The 22,541-nt window shown below is 38.0% G+C and overlaps 1 protein-coding gene across 1 annotated transcript in view; it reads left to right on the top strand.

The window, feature by feature from the left end:
- The window catches only part of KIAA1328 (KIAA1328 ortholog), a 194,638-nt gene that overhangs the window by 115,653 nt on the left and 56,444 nt on the right, over window positions 1-22,541 (top strand). Inside the window, exons 7-8 of the mRNA XM_054397348.1 lie at window positions 17,669-18,354; window positions 21,064-21,159. Coding sequence (XP_054253323.1) covers window positions 17,669-18,354; window positions 21,064-21,159 — 782 coding nt within the window. The remainder of the gene's footprint in view (window positions 1-17,668; window positions 18,355-21,063; window positions 21,160-22,541) is intronic.

The following is a 22,541-nucleotide window of genomic DNA, read 5'->3' as shown; positions in this document are numbered from 1 at the left end:
TTTTTAAAAGTGTGATTGCCTTGTACTGATAGCCAGACTATTTTGTGTTGCTAGCAGTCTGCTGTCATGCCTGCTAGTGCTTAGAAGCTAGAATGCTGTTTATAACTGTGACTGTATTTGTTTCCAATTTGGAGGAAAGGGCATGTTGCTTCCACAATACAAGGTGATTATTGGCAAAGCCAGGAGGTTTTCTGAACTGAATTAACTCCTGCACATTTATGTACTGAGAAACTATTTGGGCAATTCAAGTGAACTTAAATTGGAAAAGGGCAATAAGAGGACAGAAGGCACAATTTTCATGCTAAGGTTCCTTCTCTACTGCTGAGGAAATGAGCTGCCACATCTGCTGTGCTGTGACAAGATCTGGACAGAGTATGTCCGGATGACTGTATGGGAACTGGAGCACAGGAAGATGATGGAATTCTTTGAGTCGCAGGCTATCTATGCTGTCACATTTAATGGTGTATGCTTAGCGTCATCACAGGCAATAGTGACATAGAACACAAGTATGTGAAGCACTGCATTTTTTTACTCTTTCCAAAAGTGAATTTATTATATTTATTAATTAGGCTGGTGCAGAAATACCCGTTTTGCTGATGTGGGTATAGCAGCAGTGCCATGAACATGACTAATTTAACCAACTTTCAATTTACCACTGCTTACCCAAAGCTAAATGAAAGGAAAGACTAGAAATGGAACCAGACGCCTAATAGATGTTTTTTTGCAGCAACATGTTGTGAGGGATATCAGTATAGCATATTGAATTTCTCTTTGCATGTAAAGATTCTATTGGTTTAGATCTGGATTGCATTTTTTGGGGTGTTTTTGTTTTGTGGCATTTCCCCTCCCTCCCCCACTGGCTGCATATTTGCCTTCAGATTGATAACTAGACTCAGTTTCAGACAGACTATGCATTTTCTGAAATGTAGAATTTGTTCATAAATCTCTTAACCCTTTATAACTGCTAACTCAGAGTAGCCCTTCTGTATCAGTTTCCTTTAGGACTATAGCCAGAACTGTGGGTTTTCTGTTCCTCCAAAATATGGGCCATTACAGCTTTGAATATCTCTCTATTGTCTTGAGCAATCTGATTGTGACTATGATTCAGATAGGTCCTATGTATTCTTTGACCTCACTGTATTTGTCTGTAAAACAAGGATAACAGTGCTTAGTTTCTCCCAGGAATATTCCAGCATAACATATATAAATACCTCTGAAAAATAGACAAAGGTAAGGTAATACAAAGTATTCTGCTGATTTTATGTTAAGTAGAAAACTCTATGTATGTGTGGTGGCAGTGGGGTTCAATCATCTGATGCCAAATTTTGTTTTCTTTTTTTTTAATGATTGATGCAGTTGTTAATCAGCAGATAGGTCCTCAGAGAAAACTTCAGGGAGATGATGTATTTAGAAACAATCTGGCTTCTAATACTTTCTCTCTGTATTTTTCTTCTTTTGTTCTCTTTATGAAGGACATTTGCATGAAAACAAGATTTTTTTTTTTTCTTAAGAGGTTCATCTGCTCCTGCTGTTTATTCCCCACCTGGCCATAATCCTCCATTTGTGACATCTCAACTGGTGGCTGTGCAAATGATTATGATGTCAAAGACAAGATTATGACTTCAGGTGAGAAACAATCAGCAGGAACTAGTGAACTTCGGAGAGATACACATCTAGATTTTTCTATAACCTTCTTTATGCTAAAAGCTTAAAAGAAGTGCAGACAATAGATTACATATGCATATATAAAATAATAGTATAAGCAAGCTATCATACTAGTGAGTAACTTGACAAATCTATTCTTTAGATTTTCTTCAGCTGTTCTTATTTTGTAGTTTCATCTACAGAAAATTATGGTAGTAGGATAATAACCAATGACAGTGTGATTAGAACATAGTTATTTGGTTTTTACCATGTTACAACTCTTGTAAGAGAAATATTCTGTATTCCTGTGTTGTACTGTGATGTCCTTTGTTAGATTATAATAAGGTTTGATTAAAAACATAGTCAGACCCAAACTGTGGACTATGAATAAGTTAACTGGGTTCCCTGATGAGAGGGTGGCTTTGGACCAGATTACACTGATTTGTGATAAAATGGGGGGTTCTTGGAAGTGCCTCAATTCTCCTGCTTCTTTTTTTTTCTTTTTTTTTTTCCCCCTATTTAATATTGCACTTTCTCTTTGCTCATGAGAAACCTCCTGCTACTTCTGAAAACTCTTTCCCTAAAGGGTTGTTTGCACAATGTCTCCTTTTGGTATTTGTCTGCTGTTGGAGTCCTATGATAATAAATAACTTGAATGGCTCTGTAGTCATTTGGTACTATGCATTTAACAGTGGAGAAAGATAATTCACAGAATCACAGAAGGTATTAGGTTGGAAGGGACCCTCAAAGGTCATCTTGTCCAATAACCTTGCAGTGAGCAGGGACATCTCCAACGAGATCAGGGCCCTGTCAGTTTTGACCTTGAATGTTTTCAGGGATGGGGCCCCTACCACATCTCTGGGCCACCTGTTTGAGTATTTCACCATGTCTTCCTTATGTCTAACCTAAATCTACCCTGCTCCAGTTTAAAACCATTGCCTCACATCCTACTGCTACAAGCCCTTCTAAATTGTCTTTCCCTGTAGGTCCCTTTCAGATACTGAAACGTACCTGTAAGGTCTCCCCAGTGCCTTTTCCTGGCTGAACAGTACCAGCTCTCTCAGCCTGTCTTCATAGAAGTGCTTCAGCCTACTGATCATCTTTGTGGCTCTCCTCTGGACCCACCCAATTAGGTCCTATGCCTCTGTTGTGTTGGGAGCCCCAGAACTGGACACAGTACTGCAAGTGAGGTCTCACCAGAGCAGAATTGCAGAATCATTCTCTGAAACTGCAGGCCACGCTTGTTTTGATGCAGTCCAGGATGCCTTCTGGGCTACAGATGCACATTGTTGGCTCATGTCTGGCATTTGTCCCCCATAACTTCTAAGCTACTCTCTGCAGGGCTGCTCTCAATCTCATCATCCCCCAGTCTGTATCGATATCTAGGATTGCCCTGACCCAGGTACATGACCTTGTGCTTTTCCTTATTGAACTCATGAGATTCTTCTTAGCCCACTTCTCTAACCCGTCCAAGTCTCCTTGGATGACATCCTGTCCTTCAGTCTTAAGAGTCACAGTACTCAGCTTGGTATCATCTGCAGACTTGCTGAGGGTGCACTCAATCTGTCTGTATATCATTCATGATTATACTAGAACAGCAGTGGTCCCAGTACTGACGCCTGAGGGACACCTCTTGTTACCTGTCTTCATCTGGACATTGAGCCATTGACCGCTGCCCTTTGGATGCCATCATCCAACCAATTTCTTATCCACTGGATAGTCCACCCATCCAATTCATATCTCTCCATCTTAGAAAGAAGGATGTTGTGAGGGACTGTGTCAAAGGCTTTACAGAAGTCCAGGCAGACAACATGTGGTGGTCTTCCCGTGTCCACCGATGTAGTGTGGTAGTTTCAGGCTGTGCCTGGAATATTTTCCACAGATCTTGAACAGAAAGTAGTAGAATGTAAATAAATTACTATTGGACGTAAAAAGGAATATAATGGTAAATTCTAAATAATCCCATTGGACAGATATCTGCCATAAAACTTAGATAGATAGGTAAACTAATTTTTTCTCTCTTTTTGCTTCCTCCGTTCTGGATGGTGCTTCTGCTGGCTTTGCTGACCTTGGCTGCATTGCTTTGTTGTGGCTGAGTATCTAACAAACAACTCTCTGCTCTTCTCTCTTCTCTATTGTGTACGGGGGAGTAGGGAGCAGGGAAAAGGAAGCTATTAGTAACGCCCACTGGTTTGTCCAGGGGGGTTCTTGTGCTGCTTGTAAACTATACCTGTAAATATTGTAAATATTTTATATTTTGTACATATTCATTACATTTCATTTTAGATTGTAGTTTTGCTTGTAAATACAGCTTCATTTGCTTCCAACTGAGCTGGTCTAGCAATTTTATGCTGGGGGGAATTTTCAACCCATCACATGTAGTCACTCCATTGTAGAAAGCCACTAGTTTGGTCAGGTAGGACTTGCCCTTGTTGAAGCCATGTTGGCTGTCTCAAATCACCTCCTGTCCTCCATGTGCTTTATCATACCTTCTAAGGTGATCTGTTCCATGATATTCCCAGGCATAGAGATGAGGCTGACAGATTGGTAGTTTCCATGGTCCTCTTTTTTACCCTTTTTAAAAATGGGTACAACATTTCCCTTCTTCCAGTCTCCAGGGACTTCATCTGATTGCCAGGACTTTTCAAATATTATGGAGAGTAGCTTAGCAGCTGCATCAGCCAATTCCCTGAGGACTCTGGAAAAGCATCACATCAGGTCCCATAGATTTTTATGTATGTTTGATGCTTTACAACGTAAAAGGTGGTGGTGGTGTCATAACATAAGCTGGTGTAACAATTGAGATTATCTCTTTGGTAAATTGTGGTTTCTGAGGAGATTGCTCAACAGAAACCTCATCTACAGCATCAGCTTGTAGACTTCTGCTGCTGAAGTTGTTGCAGTGATTTCTGCCATTTCTGCTGGTTAATTTTGACAATTTTGGGTTAGGAATTAAATTTTCCTACTCAGTATTGTTTTAAAAATGCCTACTTATGCATTTCTTTTGAGGTATTTGGCTTTTTGTGTGCATGTGATTGTGAAATGAAATGGAAGACATTGTATTATACCGCATAGGTGTAATATTGCCTTGTGTCAGGATGACTACATGAAAACAAGAGGGAAGAGAGGAGTTAATAATCACAGAATTAAAGACATTGAAAGTCATCTAATCCACAAGTTTGATATTTGAAGTACTCTAGCTTCAGAGAAACCATGGGGAGTTGTTTTTTTAAACAGAATTGAAGTAGTTATCTTCAGGAACCCAGTAATTAAAATTAGAAAGTTGGTAACATTTTTATTACAGGCAATTCTAGTGGTGAGATTAATATTAGATAATCTTATCATGAAATAACCAGGCACCCTATGATGATCTGACACATGAGAGGCTGCACAGAGCTTCTGGTCCCCCAAGGGCTGTGATTGTTTTATGTTTTTATCTTACGATAACTGTGCTTTGGTTTTGCCCTTTTCTAAGCGTTTCATGCAGTACACATCTTCCCCACCCCACCGTAAATTTGTAATTTAATACCACTCTAGAAAATGGCAAATCAGCATGAAACTATTAATCTTATCTCAGATCATGAAACAGACACTGATCCAAGAGATGTGATTACTTTGCTTCTGGTCATTATCTACACTGAAAGCTGGTCTTGGGCGTTTGTATCATCAACAGTACTGTCATCAGAAAACAGATGATTTAAAAAATGAAGTGAAATTCAACAGTCAATCCAAGTTATCATTTCATGCCAAAATTACCACGTGGCACCAGAGTCCTTTTATGGCCTCCAAGCAGTGAGGTGTGGTTCTGCCCTATGTCTACAGCTTCTTTTCCTAGGCATTTGAAGTATAATAAAGGACCTGAATGTCAGGCATGGGGGCTTTAAATAATCTGTAGTGATTTTAATGAGTTCAGTCACAATTGCCACAGGTTTGTTGTGCATCATAAGTATTTCTGAAATGGAGCTTGCAGTCAGACTCTCTGCTGTCAGGTTGCTTTTGGGTCTTTTGAGAAGGATGGAAACTGGCTCTTGTTCAGTCCTGCAGAACTAAGTCTGTTTTAGCTGGAACTGTGCTGGAAATAGCCAGCTGCATCCCCTCCCCTCCAATGAATATATTGTGAACAAGAAATTCAATTTTAATTTGTATTGCAGTTCAGCTAATTAAAGAAAACCCTTTCTAAATATCTGACTGAACCAATGTGATTTGGCTTGCTTTCTTTTTTTTTTTTAAACTCTTCTTCCTTTTTTTCGTTCAGTGACTGAATATTTGCAGCTTCATATTTCCGTTTTCTTCAAGTCTGTGGCTCTTGAAAAGATGCTCTTATTTAATATGTAACTGTGAGGGAGGTTCAATCTCATTTTTGCTTTTCCAGTAGGATAGAGCTTCTCTAGAACAATATTTGGAAATATTTTTTATTATTATTATCGTTATTTTACTATTTACAAATCCCAAGAAACTGTAAAGATACAGAAACATGTGGTAAGAATTTCTTCTGTGCTCAACTGAATGGTTCAGCTTTGTTCCTGAAGGGAATGAATTTTACTGTTGACCTAATTCTGTTCCCATTAAAGTTGGCCCTGAGTGATTTTAGTGATTTTTCATCCTCAAAGCATTACTATTCTTTGTTGAATCCAGAGTTTAAGAAGGAGAGCTGAAGTACAGCTTTTTCAGTTAGAATAAGGAAAGCTTGAGCCTGTTACTCAGAAAACATTTATTAAGTATCCAAAGAAGTGGCCTGGGACCCCAGATAGAGGAACCTTCCACTCTGCATTAGAATTTTATTAGAAGTTCAAAAATTCATACCTTTTGGCACTGTAGTCTCTTTGCTTTCTGCATTGTGTGTGGGTTCTTTGCTTTCTGTATTTGTGCAGACATCATACATATGGAGTTTACAAACTGTAAAATGACAAACCAGAGCAAGAGTGAAATGTGAAAGTACAAACATACACAATTTTCTCTGGGAAAAAAAAATTCCGTTAAAAAATTGGTTCCCTGCTGAGAATAATTAGTGTCAAATTTTCGATGTCACGTACCTGCTACATTAATTGCTATTAAGTGAGGAACAGATTTTTTTTCTTTTCAAATGCACAGCTCTTAGGGTAGTGATTGGAAAGTGCACAAAATAGGTTTGTAGCACTTGCTCATAGCTATAGGGCCAGTGCTCTTAAACTGGCACAGCACAATAAATGAATGGCTGTCTATTGAAAGGAAGGTTTGCATCTCCATTCTAACTTGGGGAGACTGTACTGTCAGCGTTCACAGTTAGAAACTGTGCCTCTGTGTCCTTTATCCTTCAACTGGTAAGCACAGCACAGTGTTTGTCTAATTATTAATGTCAGGCTATAAGCACATACTCTTTTGTGTAATTTGTGGGTGATTATGTCAAAGGCCTAGCTTTCTGCAAAGATTTTCATTCAGGCTGTTGCAAATGCTTACACTTGTGAACTTTTCTAAACTAAACTTGCTTTAATAAACCTGTAGGTGAGTTTTACTTGGTCTGTCTGTCCAGTCTGCAATGTCTCAGGGTGAAGGCGATTGCCTCACAAGGTCACTGCTGCCCTGGAGAAGTGGAAGGCCTTTCAATTTATGTTTGGTCATGCCCTTTTAACTTAATGTTCTCCTTCACATAAGATGGATGTCCATTCAGACAACCTAATGGCCTATGGTTACTGTAGAAGAGCCTTTATATCAATGTCCTGCAGCTGAGACCTATCAAGGAAGACCGTGAAACTGCTGTGCACCACATCTAGAACCATTTTATGCAAATAATAGCTGTGATAACATTGCTATACTTTATAGTGTCAAGCAGGACTGTAAAAGATCATTTCCATGGGTCAAGAGGAAGTTGATCTTTTCAGCTTGATATATCAGAGGTCATTTGCCTCTGTCAACTGTTGCTACCTTCAGCAGTACTAAACTCACTGCAGAATGACCTCAGGAATTGAGGAATCTCAGCCATAGAGTAAGAAGGTCTGCTGGGACATTCTCAGTGGCATTTCAAGTGTGGCAAGAGTATTGTGAAGTCAGCATCTTCATAGTGAGCTTCAAAAGGTAACAGCTGCTTACCCCCAGGGAATGAGAGGCACCTATTTGCTCTATGCCTGCTCCTATTCCTTGACTCAACTTTTCCTGCCATCTTTCACAGGTTAATTTATGTACGCATTTGAGATATTGCAAGTCTGCCAAATAGAAAACATTTAATTTCTCACTGAAATCACACCCTGTATGCTGAGAGGACCTTGAACTTTTATGTTCAAGGAGCAGAGCCTTCCAGACTTGAGTGAGGTAGTGTGACTGTGTTGCTCAGAGGTTTCGGGCAACACCTGTCAAACGTAGAGGCTGTCGGATTAGGTAACAGATTATAAAATAGCATATAGTGAATCTGCTTAGATAGAATTTCTCCAGGGGTTGTTGTATTTGCACAAAACTTTCAGCTACATGTGTTCTTAGTCAAAAATCTTCACATCCTTTCCATTTGTAGAGTGCCATTTGCACTTTCCTAAACTTCCTATGTAACTTTAAACTAAGATACTGACTTGTGATTAGAAATAGAGTATTTGCCAATGCAAGAGAATCTGCCAAAAGTCTTATTAAACAGGTATATAAACTAACTGTAGAAAGACTGAAGCAGGAACTGGAAATACGATATATGTGTAATATTTGCCCATGATGGAGTTCTGCCACCATTCAGAGAAGACTCAGTTTTAAGTGTCTTGGTACCAACTCCAGTGTTACTTATCCTCTAGTTCATTAGTCTGTGTTGCACTGTACCCTTCATTATGCTCGCTCCCTTTAGATATGTTTTAGATTCTTTTTATACATATTTTCCCAGTATTACTTTAAAATAGAAAGTCTATGCTCCCATTTCTATGTACTGTAGCAGGTTAAAAGTGTTGTTCCTGGTAATTTAGTCATCTTGGCATGAAAAGTTTTGGCATGTCAACTGCTCTGCTCTGGCCATTTTATCTCAGCTTCACTCCTAGTGACAGAGACGTAAGTTACCCCATATATACACACCATCTTGTGTTTACTGTGAGTTACATGTGGTAAAAGCATACAAGCTGTGATCTCAAAGCTGGTGAGCACAAGAGCAGTTGATGTCCAAGCCTTTAGAGAAGTGCCTTCTAATAGATGGTGTAAATGGGTTTTTTTGAAGTGTGGAAAGGTCAAGTACCACGTTTCTGACTTGATTGTTCTAGAGGATTTTCTGCTACCAAGACTATTTAAAACATAGTATCTGGGCTTCCTGTTCTGTCTTGCAGTAGCATTTGGCCACTTAATATAAAGATGTGTACCAGTCAGATGCTAGTGCATTAGTCTTCTTCCAGTCTTTGATCTGAAGAATAGCATCACTACAAAATAAAAGTATCCTTCTTAAAAGCGTTTCTTTCTTATGCGAAACTTCTTCTTTGACAAAATAAAATGAGTCAGCCAGTCTTTAATGGGATTGCATTGAAATGTCTGCAATTCTTGTTGTCATTCCTTGGCATGATCATTACTTGAGGGGTAGATTAGAGGTCAATCAGCCAGAGCCATTGGGGCACCCACAGCTAGCCTCAGGATACTCCCTACAAATGTAGATCAAAATGGCATGCACATGAAAATTGCTGATTACTTTTTATGGATTCTTTCCCAGAGATGGGATCATTAGCAGAATTTTAAGTGCAGGAACACTCTGACAGAACACACTTGCTTGGACACACCTTTCTACTCTTAATGGGAAAAGATTTTCTGGTTTCGTGTTCATGAGACTTCTGTATTATTTAAATAACTTTCTGGTTGTTTTTCTGCAACAACCGCTATTTCTGAATATGCTTTCAACTTTTGGATGTTGTCCATTTCTTATATTTGTTTGGGCAGAAAAGGTACAGACATAGTTCAGAGCCTATGTCTGTACTCCAGGAACTCTGCAGGAGAGCACTTATCTTCTGCAAGAAGTAGACTTACTGGTAATCTTTCTGAGTGAGCAGTGGTTGTTACTTAAAATTCATCACTGGCCAATGGGTACCACAGTTGTCCCTACTGTAAATACAGGGGAAAGGTAATATTGGCTGTCATGGTCAGGTACATGCTGGCAAATGCTGATTCAATGTCTGCTCCTGTGGTAATCTTCACACATCAAACTCTGCACGTTCTTATCCACATAAGTATCTGGCTTCTGTTTGATCACAGTAATCAAGGCTGTTTAGAAGGGTCACGTTATATTTGCCCTTTTGTCTTGTGTCTGGAGCTATGAAAGCTTGACTTTGGAGCAAATGTTGATTGAATTCTAAAGAGACTGGCAGTAGCTGGAAGCATGTGTAGCCACTGATATGCTAAACTTGTGATTCCAAGTAGGAAACTGTTTGCTTTTTAAAATAACTTTGAAAAAGTTACCTTGAAGGACGAAATATGTGGTAGATATTACTCTTTAATGAAAACCAGTATGAACTTCCTGCTTATCGTCCTTCATGTTACTACCTTTAATGTGAAATAATCAAATGATGCCCAGCATAGGAATGAAACTAAATCTGGCTAGTAACCAAAATAAAATCCCTATAGCTATTTTTGTATATCCTTGAAATGTGTGCTCTGAGATTAGGCACTTGTCTTTTTTTCTCCTTTCTGCTATTTTTCTTAAAAAGTAAAAAAAAACCCAAACAAACCACAACTCCTTTGCAGCTGCCTCCTATGGGTAAGAAAATCTGATGTTGTGCTCTGTTATCTAAGTCCATAGTCTTCCTAATCTGACTAGACATTTTGGATAGGTGTGTTGTTACTTATTCAGTGTGATGTTTTCTCAGCATCATTGTTTTTTTGGCATTTATTTTGACAGCAGCAGCTAGAGAACTTCTTGCTAGTGTTAAAAGTGATAAACTGAGTATCTCCATTTCCATCTTTCCCTCTTGCTGTTGAATAGAGCTGAAGAAGCTTTTTAATCCTTGTAAACCAGTGGAAGTGCAAAGGAAATGTGTGTGCGTAAGTGGAGTTGCTTTGTCCACTGAGTTAGGGGTCTACAAGTGACCATCTTGGGAGTGGGTCTCAGGTTTGTTACAGCAGCATCAAGAAAGTTGAGATACAGATACTATAAAAACAAATCCCTTGGTGCTCAGCACAGTTTAGGCTTGTACTGAGCAGCACCCAATCCAAAAAACTTTTTGCTATATGTGTTGGACTTCTTTGGCTAGATTGGCAGTAGATAGGGTGTCTATAATCCCTTCCAACTTCAATTATGAGGCCATGCTCACAGGTTCATGAGATACTGGAAGGCAACTAATTCAGAGCCAGGATGTGGTATGCTTGCTCTGTGTTTGTTGCAGGCTGTATACTGAGGCAGAGTCAGATATACAGCTGTGTGGTTCATATCAGGTACCTTTGCTGTTGAGGTCTTTTGTTCTTGTAGTCATCATGGAAAACAATGATTTTAAGATGTCTTTTATTGTATCTGTGCTTCTCCGTTTTTTCCATAATGTGCCACAAATGTCCCTAAACCTTTCCTCTGAAGTGGTACATCTTGAAGATGATATCCAAATCTAGATGGGTTTCTAGAGCACTGGTACTTCAGTACTCTTAGGATAGAAGAATAGTAGAGGTTTCTTCTCCTCCCAATTGTGAAAGAGCATGAGATACACCTGTCAACTGGTAACTGTTAAATTAACATTTCCATTTCCCTGTGCATAGCCTTATCTCTACAGACAGGAGTATATGTGCAGGGAGAGGGGCTATTTTTGGCTATACTGTAGGAGAGCCTGAAGGTAATGAGTTGTGCATAGTAAATCTTGCTTACCCCATAATTTCCACTACATTTCAAATTAAGGGCCTAAATTAGGGTTAGTGTCAGACTTACTGTTTTGCTATGTCCTAATTTTGTTTTAAAAGCACATAGCTAAGGACTTTAATATGTTTTAAATTCAGTGCTTGTAAGTTATACTACAATCCCTGAGGGAGCCAAAATAACTTATTAAAACCTTGCAAATGTTTTTGACTGCTGCATTCTATTATTTTCTATTCCAGTGGTAACATACAGCCTCTGCTGCTGGTGGGTGGAGGAACGCAAACCTCCAGGGCCCATTAGACTTAACTTGTTTACTGCATTGATATCTATATGTTAAATGACAAGAGAGTTCAGGTTATTGAATAATTTAAAATTCAGCTCTAATTGGTGTCATATGACCTGGAAAAGGCCATGGATGACGCCAGGAGCATGCTGTGAAATTCTTATAAATAATTCATAAATTAGATCATTCATTTGCCTGGATGTCTTGTTAAATGCAGAAGTTTGTAAGTAATAACTGATGATATAACACCTGTAAGTATTTAGTTCATATGCTGGAAGGTAATCTACCTTGATGATCTTCTAGCAAAACCTGCCAGAGTACGAGAGTTAATTGCACTAGGGAGAATGCACTACATTTATTTGGGATGGGCTTTGGCAAAGCACACTGTGCAGATGTTGCATTACGCATTCTCTATCAGCTAGACAACTATTCTGTGTATGCCCATGTTAAAAATGCAGCTCATCACTCTTCTGCCCTTATTTCACATGAACTCCAAATGCACTGGGAAATGGTAGTGACCCGTTCTGCTCACAAATAGTATAGTTTTTGAAATATTTATCTAGGTCTTGAACTACTGATTCTTCAGTAAAAGAAAGGGCAGAAGTAAAAAATTGAAGTCAGAAGATTGTGGGTTTTTTTTTTATGTTTTTGTTTTTATAACACTGGCAGCCCATTGAATGTTAATAGCTAGACCCAGTGCTGCCAAGATTAGTATAGTGGCATTTTTCTATAGAGCAAACAGGAGTGATGTAGTTTTGTTTCAGAAAGTAAACGTTTGCTTAATTTTAGTGGTCAGGTATTGCATTGCCATATGTGGGTACTGTTTGGGCTTAATGGACGTTCTGCTCACAGTGACTTCCAAGATTCAATGCACAGGCACCTTGCTTTCATTTTCTTGGAGCACAGTATTATTAATAACTGCCTTATCAGCCAGCATAAACCCAGTTTGCTGATCTGAAATGGAAGCATTTGTTAAAGTTTTATCTACAATATTTGTGTAGCTGGAGAAAAAGGGTGCCATGTTTATGAATGCAATATACATACTTAAAGCTGAGTTCCAGCAAATGCTCACATGCCACTTTGAATGCAGGTTTTTTGTGCACCTGGCATCCCAGTTCAAACCCTCTTAACAAAGAAGAGGAAAAAAATTGAAGGTAACACAAACATAAGAGGTGTTCCTCTATTGTCAGCTAGCAGCTATAGGGTCATTCTTGTTGTGATGTGATCCTATTTTTTTAATTTTTTTTTTTTTTTGCTACACCTGTTCAGTGTATTGAGTTCACTTGATTTTCATAGGAAAAACATAGGCTTGTGACTGTCATTCACATATTGTTTCTTTTTTTGAGACCACTTTTTTTATTCAGTGGAATGTGACAATCATAGCTATCCATAATTTCTACAGAAAATGGTTCTTGAAAAACAGTCAGCTTACCTTTCAAATTATCTGCTGTATTTATTTTAGTTACTGACAGAGACAGTTGCTGAACTGTTATTATGGGGGCATTTTTTAATGACTGATACTAGATTGCCTGTGGTAGAGATTTTAATAAAGATTGATACGATTTAAAGAAAAAAAAAAAAAGACTTCTTCAGATCCTACTAATTTACTTTAAAATCTTCACCTTTGTACATTCTACTTGATAAATTCTTACAGATTCTTGAAAAGAATAGCTTCTTAATCACTAGTAATGCACTTCAAACAGTCCTGCCATTTGAAATAATTGTTTTAAAATGGCATTTCTGTTGCCCTGATATACAACCTGAACTTATTCATAATATATTCTCCTCATTCTACTGACAAGACTAAATGCTCATATGCTCAATAGACTAGCAAACCTAAAGCCAGGCTCTGTTCATATCAGACCCATACAGCAATGATGTATAGTGGTGACTGAATTCTAGTTTTAGGATGTATACTATAGTGAATTGTGTCAGGTAGGTCACTAATACATGCCCTCAGTGCTTTTTAAGGTGTCCCTGTGTATGGTAGGCTCTCATTTGTCCATTTGGAATTTTTTTATTCTTCTTTAAATCTCTGTATTTATCCTCTGGTTGCTCTTGGCTTTCTTGCCATTGCACTTGGCTTTCACTAGGGTCCCTGCTCAGGTCAGCAAAATGAACTAATCTTGAACCTGCATGTTCCTTCCTCTTGTTTTTACCCCACCATAAGAAGCTCCAGAGCTGAAAATCCAGGTCAGAAAAACGTTCTTAAGATACAAGTGAGAACAATTCTAGCTCATTGTTTCTTTTTCCATATTGATATATTTCAGCTACCAACTATTAAACCAGGCACCAGGGGTTAAACTCTAATGCTGTTAACATCTATTGGAATTTGGCTGTTCAACTTAAAAGCACTATATTTTGTTAGGACCCTAGCTTTGTCCTCAGAATGCAAGATTTAGAATCATAGAATTGTCAGAGTTGGAAGGGACCACAAGGATCATCTAATTCTAACCCTCCTGCCGTGGGCAGGGACACCTCACACTAGATCAGGTTGTTCAGAGCCCCATCCAGCCTGGCCTTAAATACTTACTTCTTTTTCCTTTCTTTCCTTTCTTGAAGTCATGATTTCAGGCTGTTTCTTAAACATGTTTTGTACATGCAGAGCTACCAGCAAAATCTGTCAGGACCTTGCCTGCGTTGGTATTGTGAGATCTGATCAGATACTCGTTCATCCCTTGCGGTACAGAGCCCTGTGTGCTGGAGTCAGTCTGTAAGTGTGTTTGTTCTGACAGTGCTGTGAATTAACACTGCAGAGAACACAAGTTGCATTTAAGAAGAATTTGCAGAGATCATAATGCTGTGGGTGTAGAAGTGGTGTGCTATTTTTGTTTGTAGGAAGTTTTAAGGACTGTGTGTTTGCTTAAGCTCTAATCTGAATCCCTGAGCAAAAGTTACTGGAACTGCAGTAAAGATTTTGTAGATCTCCCTACATGTCTTCCTATTCAAACCCTTCTAAAGAGTATTTGAACAACTTTTTAATATCTTCTTGATTCTGTGTGAAAGTTTAACATCTGATCAAGTCTTATTAATTTCATACATTGCAAGGAGCAGCCTGAGTTTGTTTGTTTATTTATTTAAACCTCTGTTAAAGGAAGTTGTATCTTTAAGTACCATACAGCAAGCCTGAAAGAGCTCCACAGAGGGGAAAGCACAGCTGCTCCATCATGGTTCGTCATGGTTTCCATGTGTCCCATAGGCAATATCTTTCTTAAACTCATCTTGTATAATTGCCCAATTCCTTATGCTTGTGCATCTTTAGACTCACGATGTAGGCGGGTCTTTGAAATTTTTATATTTTTTACTCCACTTTTCCCCTTCACCTGGCCTGCATCAAACAGATCTGTCATGGCATGCTCCAGTCTCATCTGATCCCTCATAAATGCAGATGTCACTTTGTTTTCCCTACAGCCTCTACCATCCAGCTGCAGGTTTCAGAGCATTAACAGAAATATACAAATTGTGAAAAAAATTCTTGTGCCCATCTTCTGACTTTCAACAATTAGTTTTTCTGTGGGGTTAGACCTTGCAAAGTACTGAGTAGCCTTCATGTGTTGGAAGTCAGTCTTCTGCCTAACATGATCTCCTTTTTCTAAAGGAATAAAAAACCCCACTTGTATTCAGTGACATTAATGAGAATTTCCCCCCCTGCAAACATATTGTAACTGTGAAATAACATTAAAGTTTCTCTGCCTTGTTATGAAGTCTTTAAATGTCAATGCCATTCTGAGACCATCAGGGCAGATTTAATGGTGGCCAAGGTCAACAAATGCTAACTGGTACCTCTCTTTTAGGGCCTTCAGGGACTCTTAATAGAGTCTCATCCATGAAGTTAATTTCTGATGTGGACCTTTATTCCTAAACCTGCTCCTGATGATTATTTTGTGCCATTATCATTCATGTGGTTAGATTTCTTAACGTTCTCTTGTCTGTTGAAGAGACAAAACAAACTGCTAAAATAAGGAAAATTCTTATTTTTTAAATCTTGCATCTTTCTCCCCCCTTCCCCCCCCCTTCCTTTGTAATTCTGTTTATAAGCTGCAGAACAGCAGCAACCTATGCTTTCTTTGGACTACCCTAAGCTGCCAGCTTTGTTAGGATCTTCTAAGAATACCTTCAGGTCTAAGAATACCTTCTACTGTCCTAACAGGCTGGCAAACTGGCCACCTTGAAAGCCTCTTTCTGTTGGTGGCATAAGTGCTTTATTAGGAGAAACAAGTGAAATAGGAAATGAGAGGCATCATATAACAACTGGATTCTCTTACTTTTCTTTTTATGTAATATTTCTTCCTGTTGCTAGTCATGCCTTTATATATGGTCTAACTTAGACTAAAAGGGTTTTGTAGCCTTTATTTGTCTAGAAAATATTGCAGACAACGATGGCACACTACATATAATAAATAACAAAACTCTGTCTTTTTGGCAGCATGTTGCATTTCTGCTCAGTTGCCCTGCCAGCCCCTCTGACTTTAAAATATTTTAATGTCCTGCACTTTTCACCCAGGCCAAGCACCAGGCTTTCCTCAGACATTTAGCAGTGACATTAATGCAAATGCCTCCAACTCACTGGGCCCTTTGGGGCAAAACGTGACATCTGTGGCTTTCAATCACATGGCAAAGGGTATATAGTTTCATCCACAAAACTGGAAATAATAAAATATCAGTATTCAGGTGCTAATTCACTTTAATTTACATTCTGTGAAGTCTATAAGAAACTTGTAATTGGTTGACTTGAAGGGCAGCAGAGTATATTTGGTATTTTGATTATTTATAAAAAAGAATTTTAATTATACATATAAACACTGCATAGACTTGAATTATCTCTGTCTTCTAATCAGTGTTGGACACTTGCTTGTGTTCCTAAGTTTTAGTGTTTTGGGCCTTGCTGACTGTCTGCCACTCTGGAACGATATCTATCTATTGTAAGAATTGCCAGAGTGCAAATAATATCTTCTTTCCATCAGTGGATAGCAAATTTCTCTGTTAAACCACTTGCACTGCAGTGGTTTTGTTATTGTTAATAAACCTGGCTTCTGTAATTAAGAAAATTAGATCTTTGTGAAAGGTCCCAAAGGCTGGAGGATATTAAATTCAGGATGTTATTGAAATTAATGCACAGGTCTGGCAAAAGAAATGCAAGTGCCCAATTCTCTGCTGTTCTGATGTGCATAAAATCTCAAATGCTTAACTGCCTAGCTGATTCATAGGGCAAGGATACTCTGGGATGTAAGTAGAATTTTGATGTCTGTTACATAATACATACCACTATAACAAAACCCCTAGAATTTGCTTGCACTGGGTTGACAAATTAGAATTACAGTTGCTTTCTTTCTTCAGAGTTTTATCAGAGTATAATCACTTGCCCAGCTTAATTGAAAAATCACTTACATTTTTAGCTGAATTTAAACATGTTTTGTATTTAAATGACAGCTTTTGATGTACAGCCATTTTTTTTCAGAAAGTAGTTAGTTTTTATCTGTGTTTCTGTAAAGATATTTCAAAAACTCTCATCAAATTTCCAGAGGTAAGTAATATCCCATTCAGTACAAGGTGAAATGTTTTACATCAAATCTCCTGCTGTGTAATGGCCAATCAAAGAGTATTTATAGTGGCTGAATGGATTTTTTGGCTCAGTATTCAAAATTAAACATTTTCAGACCTTAACATTTAACGTTTTTCGCCACTCTTCGAGTTGATTTTATGTAACCCTGGATGGTCGCAACTACTTGATACTCTGAAGGAACTCATTTTGTGCTGAGGATGCTGCAGGCAGTAGTTTTACATTTATTACACTTGTGTAGATTGAATGAATGTAGATTTAATGGCGGATTCATGTCTGTTTTCTGGTGAACATTTTCTTGGGTTTGGCTTTATGTCCATTGGCATTATGCACTAAGTCTGCCTCTGAGAGAGCACATTTACCAAGTGAAATTAATGAGCATAGATAAACTTTGGCAATTCACAGGAAATTGTTTCTTTTACTGCAGGTGTCTAGTAAGAAGAGCTTGTGCCAACAACCATCTTTGGAGCTAGATGGTTCATACTTGGGTATTGGACAACCTCAAAATTCTTACAAAAACAGCAGAGCACCAAAGGCTGGAAGCCCAGGCCGTGTTGCATTGTCTCAGCCTTGCAGGAATAATCACAGTTATGGGACTGAAATCCATTACAACCATCAGGAGAGTCTGAAGGACGGTCCTGTGCAAAATGGCCTGCACAGGAAGTGTAACAATGTAATTTCGCCAGTCAAGCAGAGGAGTGCTCACTATGTAAAACCAGCTCAGGAGATGGACCAGAAAGCTAATGACGTTCAGAGCTCATGCACTCAGGCACTGAGTCATGGTTGTGCCTGTAGGCATCTAGGGAGCTCAGGTACTGCACAAGAGAGCCACCACATCAGCCCGGTGCTTAGAAGACACTCTGGGCCTGTTCACAAAACCCGTGCTTATTCTAGGTGCACTCAAGCTTCTGTCCTGAATGACAGCATGGACTCAGGGCCTAATGAAACAGAAAAGGCTGAAAGGTTGTATGAAGAAAGAAGGCAGAAGCTGCTTCTGCAGAAGATGGAACTGGAAATTGAAAAGGAAAGACTCCAGCATTTATTGGCTAAACAAGAAGCAAGTGTGCTCCTAAAACAACATCAGCTACGCCATTCCTGTATGGATTATAACAGGTGATTTTGAAATTTATAATTAAAAACATATTCTAGAATTTCTAATGAACTTGTGGGCAATAATTAATTACAATGGGAGAATGAAACTGATAAGATAAGCAAGACGCATGGCATGGATTTTGTCTAACAGTGATTTAGAGAGGAGATTTTTTTAGTATATTAGCATATACTGTTGGGAAACATCATGACAGCTGTCAAAAGCAGCAGAGGAAAATAGTATGTGGTAGAAAGAAAGGCACAGGAGAAGCAGTGCTAAAATACTAGGTAAGAATAGAGGAGCAGTAGTGGAAAACAAGAGATTGATCGTGGTGCAGGGACTTGAAGAAATACAGACATTTGGCAAGAAAGCATTGTGAGCATGGATGACAGATGAGGCATTCCCCCTTCCTTGGAGAGGTCACTTTGAAGTATTACACCTTCCTAGGTAGGAACTGGCATAAATGTGTTTTTCAAAAAAAGATGGAGATAATTTCATACATACATACATATATATATATATATATATATATATACACACACACACATGGAATATTTTTTTCCATATGTATATATATCTATATCTATACACAACAGAAATGGAGCTCTGTGTAGTAAGGACATTTTCATTCGAGTGATGTTTGTGAAAGTGAGAATGCCAAATCTGAAGCACAATGCATTCTTAAAACTGGAAGAAAGGGAAGGCAATAACCATATAAATATGGGATATAGCTTGAAAGGTCTCTGAGCTTGTTGCAGAAGGTGAGGTAACACCTTTCTGACCACATGAATGAAGTCTCTTGAAAAGAGGGAGAAACTGGCTTATTGGTATCATTTTACTAGAGTGGAGAAGAACAGTGAAAGGGAGCAGGATAAAGCAAATTGAATTAGTCATTATAAATCAGTAGAATACTAGGATTTCAGCATTAGGAAGGGAAAGCAATGGGGAAATAAACTACGTCTTTAGGAAGATGCAGTAGGAAGGTTTCACAAAGATGCTTACTTTGATAGTGTTTTAAAATGGTAACTGCTGATAGCATCTCATGAGTCTGCACTACATGTCCCACATTTACATTTGTGTGTTATAACCAACATGGAGGAATATATCACTTTCTCTTCTTAATCCTAGCCTCCTGGTTACTCTTCAAACTCTGAAAAAAATACTGTGATTTAGGGTTGCTTTTTTCCCCTTTATCTTAGATTTTGGCCCCTATTGAAAATAATGCATTTATATGCTTTTAAAAATTCCTGTCTTAAAGGCAATCACAGTTGTGCATATTGAAAATGGCTGAGGTCACAAACAAAGTATTATGACTTCAGGTGAAAATTAGATAGGAACAGATGGATTCTTAATCATCAAATACTTTAATTCTATGCATTTATCCCTCTAATGAAAACCAAGTGGAATATGAAGGACACACAGACTTAAGCATTTTGTGATTTTGTTTCCAATGGATGTTTTCCAGTATTTGAGGCATCATAAGCCTAGGAAAAGAAAGGTCATTAAATATATCTAGAATGATGTGATTGTTAATGCCATTATACCTATTTTATCTGCTTTTCTTTCTTTCTTTTTTTTTTTTTGAAAAAACCTCAAACTTCAGTGTGCTAGTTATGAAAAATATTTCTGTGAAATAAAATCATAGATGATTAATTTGAGGACTCAGTATTTATGATCTCTTTTCAGAGATGCTGGTGAAAGCATATTTGCCATACTCCTTCTAAAACAAGCAACTATAATGTAGTGTGTTTGCTCTTAAAAATATTCAGTCCTTTTAGAATTAAATATTTGATGTTTACAGGTAAATCTCTTACGCATGCACTGTTCTGTTTCAGTTCTAGGTATATAATTCAATTTTGCACTTGGTAATAGGGTAATTTTATATACTACAAACAATAAAAATTTGTTTAGCTAAGCTTAAATACCCTTTGCTTCATTGCCAGGAGGCTGTAACCTAGTTCATCCCTTAACATCATGACAGTTCAAGAAAATAATACAACAAAAAAATCATTTCTAGATAATGTTCATTGTTGTCTGTCTTTCTGCATGGGCTGGTTAAAGTTCATTCTGAGCTGCTGAAAATATTGTCATTGAAAGACAAGTGAAACGTCTGACTGTTTGTAATTATTGGGTTTTAATTCTTCTTTTTTAGTGAAAGCAGGTATTGATTTATTTTTTTTTCAACAATGTATCATAACTGCATTTTAATTTTCACATTTCTCTCTGTACTGTCAAGTGTGCATAGTACTTTCAATCTAAAGTTCCTCTATATGCAAAATAGTTACTCAGCTGTCAAAAATGAGGTGTGTGTGGGAAAGGGGCAGTTCAGAGACTCCTCCTGATGCCAGCCATGCCAGAGTAGACAAATAGGAGTAAAATTTGGAACTAGAAATTTTATTCAAATAGGGAGAAATGTCTTTCTTGCTGACTTTTCTGTCTTCATTGGTATTACACATTTTGACTATTTTCTTAAGGGAGCTGGTCTGTGGAAATAAGTAAATGAAATTTTTGTATTTTTTTTCCCAATGGTAACCCTTGGGAAGCAAAGGCACTGGACATAAGTCAGCCTTTCAATACAAAAGTTTATTTGAAAGTGCAAAAACAGCCATGAAAGCTTCTGCATTTAAAGTGATTAAGTGTCCTATTTGTTGACACAGAACTCACCTTTTTCTGGCAAGTTCCTGGTGTGATGATTTGACCAGCTGCAAAAAGGCAAACTCTGCTTTTTTCAGGTTTAGAGGCCACATACCTGGTTCAGAAGATGTGCCCATTGATGAAGCACCTGGAGAACTTTCTCTAATGATGAATGGCAACAGCATGGGGCTAAGGTAATTTCTCTCTTCACTTCTAAGTACTTCGCAGTGTCAATATATCTTCTTGACAGTGTGCTGTTGGCTGCCAAGTGTACTAGTTCATATGTTTGTTTCAGATTAAGAGCTTTTTTCTGAAGGAAAGGTAAAATTCATTGGCTGTTCAGTTTTATGACTCAACTCAATAGTTATGCTGACCTGTTAATCCTCAAGGTTTAGGGGTTGACTTTCTTTAGAGGTCCCAGATTTTTTGTGTTGTCTCCTAAAGATACCTACCTAGTCTAGTGCAAAGTGGAGATCTTAGCTCTTGTTCTTTTCTCTAGGTACTGCTCATTTGTTTTATTTTTCTTTTCTTTTTCAATTAAGATAAGAATATTTCTTTAGTCCTGATTTGGACACAGTTTAAAAATTCTCAGATATGAATGACCTTTTTACAATTGGTGACAGTTACTTGTTTTTTAAACAATATTATGTTGCATTTCTGCTTCAGCACCTCGAGTTAACTACCACTGGAATAAATGGCAATACTTAACTCTTTATCTCAGCTGTGCATGCTGTAAAAAACTTTAATCAATACATCTTCTTGTTCAATGCTTGAAGTATAGATGTTCTTTTGACCAAGTGTTGGACCAGATGAATAGCTGTCCTTAGAATGGCACCTTCTTTAGTGACAAGAGGATATGTAAAAATAATAAGCTTTTCTCTCAGCTCTGACAATACTGGATAAGCTATTTATTTCTGAACTAAAGGTCCAAACTTTTTCTGTTTTTAGTATTAAGTGATACTGATTTTATTCTACTTTTTTTTTTGAGACCCTTTGTCATGGCAAAGTGATAAGACCTCTCCAGAACAACAGTTGTTAATTTTCTTGGAATACTTAACTGCTTAACCAGGTGTTTGACTACCCGGAATTACTGACGTATCTTCATTGTGTTCTGATGCTTTTTTTTGTGTTTCCTTCTCACACAGACTGATGTGATCAAAGTGCAATCACTGTAACAAAAAAAGAAAGAGTGATGGTGTGTAAGATGCCATAGCATTAAGCCCCTTGGAGAAAAAAAGTAACTTAGAACATCTGTAGGGTTTCTTGACAACAGTTTCTCCAAAACCTACAAAAATCTACATAGCCTACCAGGGAAACTGGGGAAAACCTGTGCTGTTAACAAACTGAAAGTCCCAGATTTCAGAAGGTTCCACACCCTCTCATCGTTCTCCTGGTTTAATTTATTGTAATTTTTCAAAGTTAGTATGTGTTCGTGCAATCTCAAGTTGCCATGCCAGCTGGTTACAAAGTTTGGCAGCTAAATGCCTGAAAGTTTTTCTTCCTATATGCCATTTTCAGTTTCAGAAAGGTTACCAGATGAATGGTCCCTAAATAATTTATTCTAATGTAAGGCTGA

Source organism: Indicator indicator, chromosome Z (assembly GCF_027791375.1).
Source record: "Indicator indicator isolate 239-I01 chromosome Z, UM_Iind_1.1, whole genome shotgun sequence".
Taxonomy (NCBI): domain Eukaryota; kingdom Metazoa; phylum Chordata; class Aves; order Piciformes; family Indicatoridae; genus Indicator; species Indicator indicator.
This window is presented reverse-complemented; position numbering and strand designations above follow the sequence as displayed.